Source organism: Clytia hemisphaerica, unplaced genomic scaffold (genome assembly GCF_902728285.1).
Source record: "Clytia hemisphaerica strain Z4C2 unplaced genomic scaffold, Clytia hemisphaerica genome assembly, whole genome shotgun sequence".
NCBI lineage: Eukaryota > Metazoa > Cnidaria > Hydrozoa > Leptothecata > Clytiidae > Clytia > Clytia hemisphaerica.
Window position 1 is genome coordinate 801,589 of NW_027104048.1, and position 15,577 is coordinate 817,165.

General features: G+C 33.8%; 1 protein-coding gene and 1 long non-coding RNA gene across 2 annotated transcripts; both read right to left on the reverse strand.

The window, feature by feature from the left end:
- Nucleotides 1-4,987: 4,987 nt before the first annotated feature.
- On the reverse strand, nucleotides 4,988-7,566 carry LOC136811931 (uncharacterized). Its single transcript, XR_010847304.1, has 3 exons — nucleotides 7,542-7,566; nucleotides 6,505-6,618; nucleotides 4,988-5,141 (listed from the first exon to the last, which is right to left on the reverse strand). It is a non-coding gene; the product is annotated as an uncharacterized lncRNA (long non-coding RNA).
- A 3,577-nt stretch (nucleotides 7,567-11,143) lies between these two features.
- LOC136811927 (uncharacterized) lies at nucleotides 11,144-14,286 on the reverse strand. The gene is made up of 5 exons (XM_067068537.1): nucleotides 14,068-14,286; nucleotides 13,626-13,645; nucleotides 12,431-12,559; nucleotides 11,771-11,887; nucleotides 11,144-11,331 (listed from the first exon to the last, which is right to left on the reverse strand). The coding sequence occupies exons 1-5, from the start codon at nucleotides 14,126-14,128 to the stop codon at nucleotides 11,161-11,163; spliced, it is 498 nt and encodes a 165-aa protein (XP_066924638.1). The 5' UTR covers nucleotides 14,129-14,286; the 3' UTR covers nucleotides 11,144-11,160.
- Between the last annotated feature and the right edge of the window lie 1,291 nt (nucleotides 14,287-15,577).

Consider the following 15,577-nt stretch of genomic DNA (forward strand, 5'->3'; position numbering starts at 1 on the left):
TCTCATCTCTATAATTTGAATTTCTCCGTAATACACCTTTTCGACCGTGCCACTTTTATCCCACTAAACTCGATCCAATCCTTTTTTGACACATTTTTCTATTGTCTTTAGGTCCGTTCGAATTCGATTTAATGAGAGCTGACTAAATACACGTTTTTATAAGAACAAACTATATAAGAACATAAGGTTTCGATAGCCAAAATTCTAAGAACAAGTTAAGAACATTATAAGGCTTTGGGGACTTTAAAAAACCCGATTTCTTAGAAAAACGCACTAAAATACCCACGAATTGGTAAAAATAAGAAAATGTTAAGAACATTTTTAGGCTTGAATCTCAAAAAGTTAAGAACAAGCCTTCAAAAAATCTGAACGGATGTTTTAATAAAGAAAACGTGTATTAAAATCAGCTTGATTATATTTACCTTTATCAGTCTAGGGTCGTTGACATTATAATGGCATCTTACGTATGGCTCGCATTTTAAAAACATCCCACCAGCTGTTAAGTCATCTATACATTGTAATGCGAGTGCTCGGCACTGAAATATTTGAAAATAAAGACACCAAAATACATCAGTTTCAGTTATAAAATTTTCTATAACTCCAACCGTATAAGGTTTCAAGATATTTGCCCCAACAGGAAAGTTTCATAAATAAGGCGAAGCTGTTACACCACTTTCTCACCGGGTCTGGCACAGAATTTTTCAAGAATATGTTCCATAAGTTTGGCCTGATAAGCAGACAGTTCGTTAAATGTATAGATTGGCTCTTATAGTTCCTTGTGACCAAAATTTATTTCAGCTAAAAGGAATACTACACTGTAAGAAAAATTTAATAAGAACAATATCGAAAAAAACAGTGAACCTAAAAAACTTACTGGCCCGGGGGGGGTACTAGGGCAAAATGGGTTACGGGGATGCTCCGCTGGTCAGGGTACCTTTTTTAACCTCCACGAGTCCCAGGTAGGGTCGCAAAAACACCAAAATAGAAAAATCAGTCCCTCGTAGGGTGCCTATTTTTGGAGAATTTTGGGAAAAAGTAGAAAATTTGAGAAAATTTTGGAATTTCAGTCCCATTCAGGGTCACTTTTTTCGCAAATTTCGAGTCCCACGTAGGGTCCATTTTTCGAACCTCAGCGGAGCACCCCCGTCGGTCGACAAGGGTAGTACCCCCCCCCCCCCGGGCTTACTGGTTTTTAATAAAAAAAGAGTTTGTAACGACATTTTTATTGAAACATTTCAAAATTTGAAAACAAAATAAATTTGAATTTTTCTTACCGGGCCATTTCTTGGATCTCCTAGAAAATAAAACGAAAAGAAAAATCATTATTATTGTTTTCTTCAATCTTGGACGAATTAGACATTGTTAGAAAATTACTTGAAAGGACCTCAAAGTGGCAATGCTGAAATCGGACGGGTTTCTCACAATTTTCTATATTCTGTCTCTTTCGTTCTATTTTCGTTTGACAAAATTTGTCTGGGATTGTAAATAAATAATAAATTTGCAAAAGCAGTGGAAAGTGAACGAGAGCTGCTTTCACTTTTCTGATGGAAGGTAGGAGAAGGGGAGACTCCTTTCCCTGGGTTTCTCCAATTGTTCTCTTCATTTTTACAAATTTGCTTTTCAGATTGCACTAAGACAGACTTTAAAAAAACCATAAACTTATTTGAATCAAACCGTAACGGGACCCGAAAATTTAACATACCTGCATAAATGAAGCTGACATTCCAAAGACAAAATAACAAAAGCAACGCTCTCATTCCGTCATCAGCCAATTGTACTTCTAATAGATTATTTTATGTATTCTGAAAAATAATGAAATTTATCCTTTTTAAAGAAAATTAAAAAGAAGTACAGTTGACACTCTCTAATTTGCGGTTGTTTCAATACACGTTTTCTTTTCTTTTGTAAAAACAAATTATATAAGAACATAAGACTTCGATGACCAAAATGTTAAGAACAAGTTAAGAACATTTTAAGGCTTTGGGGAATCTAAAATACCCCATTTCTTATTAGGAAAATGGACAAAGATGCTCAAAAAATGGTTAAAATAAGAACATTTTTAGACTTAAAACTCAAAAAACTAAGAACATCCAAAGGCTTCAAAAATTGTGGATGTTTTTCTAAAAAAAAATGTGTGATGGTTTCAAAACGAGGCACTCGTAATTTATGAAAAGGTAATCGAAATTTTCTCCAAATAACTTTCAATAACAAAAAAAACTTGCGTCAGTAAAATTTTAAGAAAAATTTCAAAACCAGTTCATGTTAAGTTCAAAACATATTCTTAAGAAATTTTTGTATCAAACCCGTTTACTGATTATAATTACTGTTCGCACGCAATTGTTTGTAAAACAAAAGGAATTGTAATTACATATTAATAAACATTGTTTGATCAAAGACTTAAATAGTTTGAAATTTTACTTTTCGATATCATCTTCAGCATCATTACCATGGACGTTGTAAACGTTAGATAAATGTTGAAACAACGTTTTGTGCCAGCTGGGTAAAAGGGCCCCCAGTATTTTGCGTGAATGTGTGGATGGGTTTTTTCAAATGTGTTCCCAAAAAGTTTTCCGATTTTCTGAAAAGTCGGGTTTGCGTGAGTGCATGAACTTCGAAACAAAATGTGTGATGCACGAATTGGGGGTCCGCTGGGTGCGTCTTAAAACAATAAGTTACCATTACCAGATAGATAATGCGTTTACTAACTGACATATTGACATGTGCGGAAGAAAATGGCTTTACAGTGCAGCAAAAATTCGGTGAAAATCCCTTTACAGTGTATTTTTCTAAATTTACAACTCATTTAGATAAAGAAAATCAGAACTTTCGGGCAAAAAATTGTAATTTTCCTGGCTTTGCAGACTTCCACCCTTATAGTACATTCATCAAAAAGTCCACCTTTTACAAAATATTTCTGCTATCTATCTCATATAATAAATGTGATGTTGGTATGATTGAGGTAATGGTATCTTGAAAAACATACCCTTAACCACCGCACATACCCGTCGATTGTCGAATTTTTTTTTTCAAATTACAACCCCTTCTCAGAGACCCGGTGGTACCTCCTCCCGCTGGCAAAATTGACCGTAATATGGTCCCAAATGGAAACTTTTACTGCAACTTTAGTCCCTGCTTTAATAGTCAAATATTAAATAAACGAACCCAGCTGGCACACGTTGACAACGTCCAAATAACGTTGTGTGCCAGCTGGGAATCAAGCAAAATGTTATGCAAGTTTTTCCATCCCCACTGAATTCTCTGATTTGAAAACAATAGGATTTAAATACCAAGCCATAAGAATATCAACCCCCATTATGTTTATAAAATCCATACCGGGTTTGTGAGAAGGAACTGCTCACGTTCACACGGTACGGTTCAGCCTCCCTCCGAAATGAAATATTAAACCGTCTGTTTTAGTTCTTAGCTTTTAAATTTAAAAAGTGAATAACTTTTGATATAGCTTGAATGTGATTAAATCTTCTACTCGTTGAAAAGATATTCGTGGTCAAATGAAGTCTTTTCGAGAAATATCAACTTCTGTTAGAATTCGAAAAGATCATAAATTTATTTAAATCGTGACTGTGGTAGGAATATTTCTAAATTAAGTCGAAATCATCATACAATAACATATTTTGCAGGTTAATTTTTAGTTTCAAAATTATCGATGGTCTTCAAGTAATTAGTAAAAGAAAGTAAAAAGTAACAGTTATAAGGAAGAGCAAATGAAATAGCTCAGCTAAATCAGCTTGAGAAGGTTTTGGATGCATTTGAAAATATATTCATAAAACAAATTGAATAATTTTCATGATGGCAATATTCTTACGATATTCTGAAATTTTTGCCCATTTTCATTATAGACATTCTTATAAAGTGTATTCTTATAAAAAAGTGTGTACAGCAGGCAAGACCATCAGTGATTACTCTGGGCTTTTCTAGTGATAATTCAAGAGATATAGAAATTTTTGTATGATGCAATTTTTCCTTAAAGTTTCGTGATATATTGTACAATTTACATATTAAAATTATCAAAATTAAATATTAAGATAAGTGTCATTACTAATGCAAACTTGTTAATAGATGAAATATAGGAAATACTAGACTGGAGTCGTTCTATAATGCGTGTAATACAGTAGTATAGGCGTTATATGATAATACGATATTATTACGGGATTTAGTTTGTATAAAGTAAAATTATTCCTTCCATTACATTTTGCTTTATTTCTACTATGTCTGAATATAGAGGTATAAAAAACAGGAGAAGTATGCTATTTCAACCAAGCTCGCCCTACGATTAAAAAAGTTCCGATGTATGCATGCTTATAATCTCACTCATATATCGTGCGTTTTAAATGAGCTCTTTTATCCATAGGTGAAATCTTATTGGCTCATTGAAGCTTTAGAAATTAGATGAGACGAGATTCATTGTTTCTGACATCAGTGTAAGAAAATATTTGGACTAAATAAAAATAGGCCTGTAAACTTGGCAATCCTTCATCAAATGATAAGATTTTTCGATCAATTTTTTCTTTAAGGTGAACTATTGCTTGATACTTTCCTCCAAATTTCTCCAGCGACTTTATGCTACAAATTGAGTCTGAAATCATGTGTGCTTATAAAGAACTTTTCGTTTTCTGGCTTGAGAAATATCTTTTCAAAACAAAATTGAACGGATAACGAAATGGAACATAAACTTGTTTCGTGGACGAAGTTTTATCTAAATTTTCGTATATTAAAAGGCTAGAATCTTCAATACTGATAGTAAGAATGTCCAGAGCAAACTTGAGTTCTACTAAGAAGTCTTATTTCATCGGGCGAGCTTAGAATTTCTTTTGATACCTTTTATAAAAGAAATCAAAAGACTTTAACGACCAATTACCGACACATTCAACTCCTGTTTTTCTTTATACCTCCATGGTCTGAATTAGTCGTCTAGCTTGCTAGTAAGGAAATACTAAAAATTTACTGATTCTAAACAACAAAACAAAAATAAAGTATGGCCAAAAATATATTTCGCCTTATGTAAAATTATTTTAATGAGTCTTTTCCATACAATGGAATCCTTCGAAGGCACACTTGAACCGTACAGGGTACAGTAACTTGGCCCAGAATCCGTTTTCACAGTTAATAGCTTCATCGACACACTAAAAGAAAGAAAAATGAATTAATAAATCCCTATTAGCCCCAGGGGGGTAGAATCTACCACGCTGGAGTTCTTTTGTTTATATCTCAGAGAAAAAATTTTTTTAAACGACTTGAAACTTTCTGACTTTTAATAAATTCTTATTAAGAGTACTTGTGCAGAATTTTAGGGTCATAGGTTGTCATAAAACCCAGCTAAAATCACTTAAAACTCAAATTTTAAAGTGCTGATAACTTCTAAACTATTTATTCAATCATTTTCAAATTTTGACACGTGATAGGCATTGATAATACAAATTTAAAAAATCAAAAGAAATTTTTTGAAAATGATGACGTCATCGTTTATGACGTCATCAAATTTTGAAAATTTTACTCATCTTCAGCATAGATTTTAAGAAAAACTGTTTATGGAAATTGCAAAACCGGCATATATCTTTATTGGTTCGACTGTAATAGACATTTTTGTAAACCATATATTTGGGCTTTTTTCCGACAGGTGGAAATTTTGTGATGACGTCATCAGTTTTTGAATGACGTCATCAAATTTTTTTTTCTTCCTGGAAAATTGTATCATGATGGAGAACATCTGTACCAAATTTCATGGCCATAGCTCTTCTAGATCGAAAATAATCGAGGGTGGTAGATTCTACCCCCCCCCCCTGGGGATACAAAAGTCAAAAAAGCTTGGGGCTAATAGGGTTTAAAGGTTTTATTTTTACACAAGTGTTCCCGTTTCATATCAGACACATATTTCATATCCGGACAGCGTCTGCCTAATGTTATATTCTGATGATATAAGCAGAAATATGTCTTTCTTTTCCTTTTTCTGACCATAAGCTTGCTCCATATCCGTGTTAATTCAATGTCTTAATCCAATGTGAAAAAGCTTGTGAATTAAAGAAGTGATGAGTAAGCAAACGATATCACTCTTACTTAAAAACAAAACCCTCGTCATGAATAAGTTATACCCTACAGATAGGAGTACTTTTTTTCTCGTTGGAAAGATAATTTTTGAGCATATTATCTCTAGGACTTAATCTAAAATCATTCAAAATCTCTGTTTAGGTTTTGTTTTGAAAGTGAGTGTGACCACCGGCACAATAAAGTGTTTTGATTGGCAGATTCTTATCAAACCAGCTGTCATAAAGCGTTATTTCAACGTTCATCTAACGTTATATGAAGACGTTGTGAACATTAGATAAACGTCGAAACAGCCTTGTGTGCCAGCTGTGAAGGGTTATTTTGGGGGGAAATTTGAAAACTTTCAATAAACTATCAGTCCTGATCATGCTATTCATTTCACCATCAGATTATGAATAAAGAAATCAAAGCATGGATCTCCAGGCTTAGGATGAGTTTACTTACCGCCTTAAGTGCCGGGTCGTTCGCATCATAATGGCATCTCACATAAGGCTCACATACACGAAAACTTTTCCAAGCCTTTAAGTCAGCAACGCATTTTTCTGTTTTTTCGCGACACTATTAAAAAAATAATATTGAGTCATATATTGGGCTTTTCCAGAAGAAAATCGTGCACCCCAAGTTGAGGAGGTCCAACCTTTTGTGACCTACCCCCTTGGAATTCCAGGCAATTTTAGGATCATACCCCTCTGGAATTCCGAATTTTTACAAATTTTCAATCATTACCCCTTTGAAATTCCGCTTATTTTTGACGGATTTTTGTCTACCCTTATGGAATTCCACTGCATTTCAAACCTTACCCCCTTGGAACGGAAATGGACCTCCTCAACAGGGGGTGCACGATTTTTTTCTGGAAAAGCCTATTTTAGAAATTGAATCACAATTTTCCACAAAAAAAGAAATGTATAGGATTGTTCACCATTCTGTTGTTGTCCTATTGTTTCCATTTTTGACCCGATCCCTGATTTATAATAAAGTGCAATTATTCTTAAGTTTAAAATATTCAGATTCAACAGTAAAGGTAGAATATTACAAAATATCATTTCAGACTTTTCGATGATCATTGATACCACTAAACCATTCGAAATTATATACACAAATAGTTAAAAAGAAGAGAAGATGAAAGCGTAAAATATAGGAAAATGAGCCGTTTAACACGACTCATCCAATTCACTTTTTGACCGTAGCCACCAATTGCCACGCGGGCATTTTTTGTCCGTTTTACAACCCTAAAACCGTCCCAGTCTTTTTTTTTGCACCTAAATACAATTGAAAAAAGTGTGAAAAAAGGATTGGATCGAGTTTAGGGTGGTAAATTAAATAATAAAGTGGCACGCGCCTCACCGCGTGGCTACGATCGAAAAGGTGTATGAAGACAAGAAGAGTTGTTGCAACAATGAACTGTTGCTCCTCGAAATATCTTAGAGGTTCGCTAAATGTTTAAGTGAAGTTTGAAGATTTGAAGATTTGAAGTCACTTACCAAGGGATCTTTAAATGGGTCACCTATAGAAGAAAATAAAATGTTTATCATAGTAACCTTCCAATTTCAAACTTACGCTCCAAATTTAGCTAAACTAAAAAGTACTTAAAGTTTTATGACAATGAACAGGAAAAAGTTACGTCTAAAAATCTAGGGGACGGTTTCTAAAAAGTTTGATGACTAATATTTCCCAGCCATCGCACTTAAAAGTATAGCCCAAACTTTATCGGGGAAAACTTCGTCGGGGAAAATTTCGTCGGGGAAAATTTTTGTCGGGGCACAATTTGTCACCTGCTGGTAGTTGGTAAACGCATTAAGGCCAGGGAAATTTTCGTCGGTGAAAATATTCGTCACTTGTACAAAATTTCGTCACTTTTCCCCGACGAAGTTTTCCCTGATAATACGTTCAGTTTTGGTTTTAGGAAGCCTTGAACGGACCCCTCAACCCGTTGAGGACAGATTAGAGAAAGACCAGAGAAATGGTAGGAAAAAAAACGAGTTCTCTGATTGGTGTGAGAGAGGTCTTTTCAAAATGTATTCTTTAAAATTTTACGCATAATTAAACTCAAAAGAAAAAGAACTCACGCAGATGCAGATTTTTAGAAGCAACCAAAATTGGATTTATTCGAAACATGCAAACTCCAACAGAGACAAAAGACCTGGCATAAAACGAGCCGTATATTTCCTTACCTGCCAAGGTGGTTACCATCAAGCATGAAAATATCAATAATGCGTATTCAAACTTCATTTTTAGTATTGTCAACTTGATCCATGTACAAAAATATAACTGTAATATTTTAAATTGAAAATAGACAATTATTTATGTTATATACTTATAGGTAGTACAATTGACGCTCTCTAAATTCTATTTTCAAGGGGAATACACGGGTTGCAAAATTGTATCAGTGTAGTCAAAACATGTGATTACTCGAAAAAGTTCACGTGATTTTACTCCCATGTTACTTGCTTTATAACTTGCAGATGATAATTTTATTAGTGTCAATAAATTCGAACCAATCAGAAATAAATGTCATGTAACAAGCACATAAAAATTTCGAGTAAAAGCGTGAGTTGTCTTAATTTTTCAGCCTGTGTATTGGACTTTCGTCTCATAAGGGAATGTGACGAATAGTAGAGCGTCGTTTATGAGAGTTTCTTGTTGACGGTGACTTTCAATATTATCGAATAATAGAGCGTATCGAATAGTAGAAGTCATAGAACGTCGAGGAAGAGCGTCAGTTGTAGATATATTTCAGTTAACACTCTCTCTAATTCGAACTTATTTTACACGTTTTTTATAAGAACATCCAAAAAAAGCCTTCGAATGTTCTTAATTGTTTCAGATTTAAGCCTAAAAATGTTCTTATGAAATGTTCTTAATTTTATCATTTTGTGAGTATTTTTGTGCAATTTTATAAGAAATTATGTGTTTTAGAGCTCATAAAGTCTTAAAATGTTCTCAAATTATACTTAACATTTTGAACATCGAAGCCTTTTGTTTTCATATACACTTTTTTTTTATAAGAACCAGTAAATTTTTGCTGAGGCTCGGCTGATCTTATTTTTTTGGCACTTTGAGCCTTGAATTGTTCTTATTTTGTTCTTATTTTTTCTAAGGTAAAAAACAAGTTTTGGCTATTTACTTTACTATTTAGAGGATTTTAGAAACCAGTGATTCTTTTTGCTATAGCTCTCTAACTTCAGCCTCTCCACTGTTCTTAAATTGTTCTTATTTTTTGGCATTTTTGAGTCTCATTGTTCTTATAAAATGGTTCTTATAAAAAAAGTGTAGTTTGTTCATATAGAAAATCGTGTATTCGAAAATGTCTATATAGTTCGAACTAAGGGATTGGTCTCATCAGCTTCAAAGTCATTCAAAATACCCCCCTTTGCGTAATTTGATGAATCTTTCTCTATTCAAAGAAAATTCTCAGTCACTTGAAAATCTTCTACAAACTTAATCAGTACAACTCAATCCCTACTCGATTGAGACCCAGACAACATATGACGAATTCACACACACTTCGTTCGCAGCATAAATTGCTAAAAATTAGCCCGTATTTTCCTCAACATTAACCTCTTTTTTTTAATATACTACGTAACGAAACCAATAAGATTAATAATTGCAATAAAAAAGTTGTACAAGTTTAAAAAGTACAAACATGTTTGGATTGTGTTCAAATGTTTAAAATGTTTACAAATTTGTTTATTTAATAATTGTTTGCTGCATTGAAATGAAAGTTTTAAAGTTTTAAACTGGGAAGAAGATTCTGTCTGGGGGGGGGGGCAATTGTCCAGGGGCAATAGTCTGAGGGGTAATTGTCCAGGGAGCAAATGTCCTTTGAGTAATTATCCGGGAGGGAATTGTCTTGTCACTGGGGAAGAATAATGTAGCTGACTTTAAGCTGTACACCACCTTTCTGCAAAGCAGACCACTGCATTTTTTAATCACAGTATTAAGCACAGCTTTGAAACAGCCTAGCCAAATATAAAAGGATTTACCAATGAATTTATTTATTCGAGGATTTATTGATATTGAAAAACAAATAGAAATTCCTCCAACAATTGGTCACTTTCTCTTTTTTTTTTCTCCGAAAGGGATCTACTTGGTATGGATTTTTAGTGTGACACCCCTTCTCACAGACCCAGTGGGAACCCTTCCCACTGGAAAAATTGGCCAAAATATCGTTTCCGGTGGAAAATCATACTCAATTTTTGTCCCCATTGAAAATAATCAAATAAACCAAATCCTCACTGCAAAATATTATGCTATTTTTCCCATCCCCACTGAATTTTCTGAATTGAAAACAAATGATATTAAATCCTTAGTCATAAGAATATGGGAGCATCAATCCCCATCGATTTTTAGTCCGTCATTTTTATCGCTATTGGCTGAAAAAATTCTACCTGGTTTGTGAAAAGGGGGTGTAGTAAGCTCAAGCAAAGCCAAAACACAGAGTCTGCTGTTACACCAGGCAACTTATCAGCATCATTCAGTCTATCAAAAAGGTTAGAGCAGTCATTGTGGCATGGTTGCCTCGAGAGGTATTGAAAAGTGAAATGACATGTAATACATACCTCAAGCAAAAGTATGGCATTTCTGTGATAAAGTCATCAGCGTTTTAAAGGGATACAATTCAGATTAATATTTGAAAGTTTACAGGTGCATGTATTGAAGTAAAGTTTATTTATTTGTGGATGAAAATTAGTGTAGTCAGCCATTTCAGCCTATCAGATACAGTGCAACAGTGTTTAGAAAATAAAAACATATTAAAAACACCCCTGTGTCACAGACCCGCCAACTCAACTGGAAAATTGTCCAAAATTTTGTCCTCGCCGGAAAAATAAACCCTACAATTTCTCCCCACTTGGAAATTGATTTTGATTTCATCCCAACTTGAAATTCAATGGAAAAAATTGCACTTCAAAACCATCCCCGCTACAATTTTTGTTCAGGGAACAATAGAACTTCTATCTCCATTGGGGTTTCTATAAAAAATTTCATCCCCAGTGATGGAAAAACAAACACCGGGGCTATTAGACAGAGGTTTTTAAAATAGTCAAGCATAGAATATAGTTGTTATAATGATAAAATTTCACTGTCATGGTGTCAATTAATTTAATATTTGTCAAATGCGAAATCATAAAATTCATTGAAGTCGTCATGTTGTGGCCGTCTGGTTTGCATTCTTCTGTCTCTTCTCGCATCTTCATAAAGATCTCTTTTTTGTTCTTTAAATTTATCGAAATCTTTAAACATGGTTCTTTTTCGTCCGACACTGTCATGAACCTTTATAAATAAAATGAAATACAAAATTTCTTTTAATAATCTAGAATAGAATAATCTAGAATGTTGAATGTTTTCCTGGATACCCAACTGGCACACAATATTGTTTCAACGTTTATCTAATGTTCATAACGTCCATATAACGTTAGATGGACGTTGAAACAACGTTGTGTGCCAGCTGGGTAAATAGGAAAATGGTAATTATTCCGTAAACCCAGCTTAGGCAGCGATCATTAAAACGTAAAAAAGCCCTTATTAATTACAAAAAAGGTTGCCTTTCATAAGTCTCTTTTGCATTGCATTGTATTGGGAATAAATAATTTTTCTTGCATAACTCTGTTATTGGGGTGAGAGGGGCGCAGAAAACACTCCACTCCAATCCTCACTAAAAAAACAGAATATCTTTTAAAGGGCGCCAAATTTTTGACGCCACAACACCCACCAGTCTACACCTGTTCAAGCAATCGTAGGCGGTCTGTCCACAAGCAATTCGTAGTGGTCTAAACCACCACATCGAAACGGGATATTGTTTCTCACATCCCATCGCCGTATACGAACACTGGAAAACAAGAAAGACATTTAGTTGATGAATATATACGTCTTCTCTAAAATTTCAAAAGCGCTGAGATTTCTTACGTATAAACTAGATTCTAATATACAGTTTATTTTTATAAGAATTTTTGGATCTTAGAATGTTCTTAACTTTTTGAGTTTTAAGCCTAAAAATGTTCTTAACTTGTTCTTATTTTCGCCATTTTTTGAGTATTTTTGTGTATTTTCCTAAGGAATAGGGCCTTTTGGAGACCACGAAGCCTTAAAATGTTTTTAAGTATGTATGGTCATCGAAGCCTTATGTTCTTATACTGTTTGTTCTTATAAAAAGATTTGTATAGGACATCTCTTAAGTGCATTACAGTTTTAAAATTCTCAGTACAGTTTATAATTAAATTTAGTAAAACCAAGAAAATTCCAATCCAAATACTAGAGGAAAAACAAACAATTTTAACTTTTTCAAAAAAAACAGCGCTTACAAAGGGATAACACTGGCTATAGGCAATGAGCTAATGACCTAACAAAATAGGCTACAAATTTATCATCTCACCCTTTGGACACATTGTTCTCGTGGTTTATTGCCATCCTCCAAATATTCGCATCGCACATATTTTTCACAAACATTGAAATCTGCACCCGAAAACAGATCTGTCTTGCATTTGCTTCCCAAGCCACCACACTATGGGAAATATTCACAATTATTTCCCTAATGGACAGAATAATAGATTTCGTGCACATTCGTCAATATTTACTTTCGCTCGGGTGAAACAAGGCATGTCCCAAATATATTTTGCGTGACGCGCACCGCTTCCAATTATTCCTTAACGTTCATATATAGCTCAAAAGAATCATATCAACGAGCGGATTTCGAAAAGTGCTGGGTCAAAAATTTGCATTAAGCAAATCTCAAGATATCGGTCAAAAATTGATTTTTACGTTATAAAATACATCGAAAAAACACGTCATAAGTAAGATTCAAATGACGTCATTATTGAAAAACAGCGATAACTTCAATTTTATTAATGCAATCAACACCAAATTTTGACCGGAGTTGTAAATTAATGATTCTGAAATATTTGTTCAAAAATTTTCAGAAAATTTGAATGACGTCATTTGTTGTCGGGAAAAATAAAAATACGTCAAAAAATGCTGACGTCATCATGAATTTTCAATTTTTTTTTCATGAAATATTTTAGAATCGTTAATTTACATCTCCAGTCAAAACTCTGCTTTGATTGTATTAAGTTAATCGGAATTATCGCCTTTTTTCAATAATGACGTCATTTAAATTGTCTTTTTGACGTGTTTTTTCCATGTATTTGATAACGTCAAAATCAGTTTTTGACCGATATCTTGAGATTGGCTTGATGTAAATTTTTGACCCAGCACTTTTCGAAATCCTCTCGTTGATACGATATGAGCTAAATATGAAAGTTAATGAATAATGGGAAGCGGTGTGCGCTCACGCAAAATATATTTGGGACATGCCTTGTTTCACCCGAGCGCGTACCTAATAGCCGGGATGGTTAGAATAAGCGGAGGGGTTAAAATGAAAATGTCCTGGGTAGAAAATTTTTGAAAAATTAATTACAAATTAGCGGGGGGGCGGCTATTAGGTATCCGAGAGTAGGGGCTGAAGAATTGTTACCATTACTTGAAATTTTAATTTCTCAGCTTTAAAATAAAATGCAAGGGGTTGAAAATAAACTTTTTAATGTTTAATGAAATAATTGCATTTTACTCACAGGTCCTTGAGCTGCAATACCTGAAAAATCAGATGATATGATTTAAAAATTGAATAAGTACCCAGCAAACATAGAACGCTGTCTCGACTTAAATGACCGTTATGAATATGTTAGAAAAACGTTGTTTTGACGTCTTTTTCAGGGTGTGCGTAAAGACAAGTGTCCATAGAAATTACGCATCCACATTATGGAACATGCCAATATTACCTCATCTTTTGGATATATTTTAGTTAAGGAGTTTCAAAGGTGCTTGATAAAAGCCATTCAAACAGTTTATACTTTAACCCTTTGCATCCGCACATTATTTTAGTATTTTAGGGTTCCTTGACACCTAGGCGAATGCGATGAAGAATGACTTTTCAACGTTGAAACAACGTTGTGTGTCAGCTGGGAAGGAAAACCTAGTGTTTGTTGACAAAAGTATACCTAAATATCTCTTTACCTTTTGCATATGTTATTACCAAACTTAAAAGTACAATCAAAGACTTCATCTTTGATTCCATCACTTCTCTTACCAGCTGTTGCTCTCTTATCAGCTAAAAATCTTTGTGAGACATACAAGATGTTTTGTTGAATATATTTTTATTTATTTGTTTTGTAGGCTTTCGGTGCAGTATCTAAGTACATAAGAATTGAATAATTCTATTTGTCCTAACCTAATTAGACTCAAGAATTATGCAAAAAATGATTAATTTTCTACCATTACTGATCTCCCATTTGGTGACGATATAAGATAACGTGGAAGTAGGACTTCTTGCTCCCGCTGAAACAAAAACAATGGTCCATTATATATTACTACGGTTTTACCATCAAGGATTAGCTAACCACCAAGCTGACACACAGCGTTGTTTCAACGTTCATCTTACATTATATGGACGTTGTGAGCATTAGAACAAAAAAAATTGAAACGGCGTTGCGTGCCAGCTGGGGCGACCTAAACATCCCTTTCTCACAGCAACACAGGAGAAAACCGAAAAATCTTTTGTGTTTCCTGATCCGCTTATCCTCGCTCTTTTGTTCTCTCATACATGCCCTCGAAGTGCCTTATATAAAAGGAAAAACAAGAGCTAATTTAAGTGGATTACTGACTTTACAGTAGACCAATTAATTCATCAAATTTAAATACACAATCCATATATCATTGCAATGATATTAATTAACTTAAACAATAATGATACTAAAAACCTGTCTCAGAAGACTTAAAACATTAAACCCTTTGAAATCGCGTCTTGACTGCAGAGGCATAACGACGATTTTTTGTTTAAAAAGGGTGAGCTAGCAACTCAGTTTGCTTAAACTAAGTGAGTTTTGCTCTTTTACGGAATTTTCACTATTTTTTCAATCGCTGATAACTTTTTTTTAATAATTGTCTATATAACTTTTTTAGATGAAAAAATGAAAGGCTGAAATTAAAGATACCCGAAAAAATCTACCATAAAAGCTATTTTTTAGGAAAAGATTTGACCAAAACCACGAAAAAACCATGATTTTTTAGTAATGCTCCCTCCAGGTGTTCTATTTTTTTGGTTCGCATTGAAAGTTTCACCAAGGTATCCTCTTATTTTTTTGAGCACAAAACCATCTCAACTGCTCAACAATTTAATATGCTGCGGATATATGACGAGATAAAGGAGGTTTATCACTTTTTTCAATGCTTGTGAATTTTTTTAAGCAGTCGAAATGGTTTTGTGGAAACAAATCTATTGAGATTAAGAATCAAAAATGAAAACTTTTGACCTTTTTCTGAGAAATTTTTCCACTTAAAACTTACCGCCGCAGTGCATGCAAGCTTCTTTACAACTGAAGTGGTTAATAGCTAAAAGAGACCTTAAACGGACATTCAACGCTTTTTATATAAGAATACAAGAATGTCCATGATGAAAATGGCCAAAAAATTAAGATTAAGATCTTAACCTAAGGATGCTATAAATAATATTTTAAGTTAAGTTAAG

Coding starts and splice junctions, on each gene's coding strand:
- LOC136811927 (XM_067068537.1), bottom strand. CDS start 14,128: ATGGAATCAAAGATGAAGTCTTTGATTGTACTTTTAAGTTTGGTAATA. Junction 13,646..14,067: donor GGTAATAACATATGCAAAAG/GTAAAGAGATAT, acceptor CTGATTTTTCAG/GTATTGCAGCTCAAGGACCT. Junction 11,888..12,430: donor GAGAACAATGTGTCCAAAGG/GTGAGATGATAA, acceptor CTTGTTTTCCAG/TGTTCGTATACGGCGATGGG.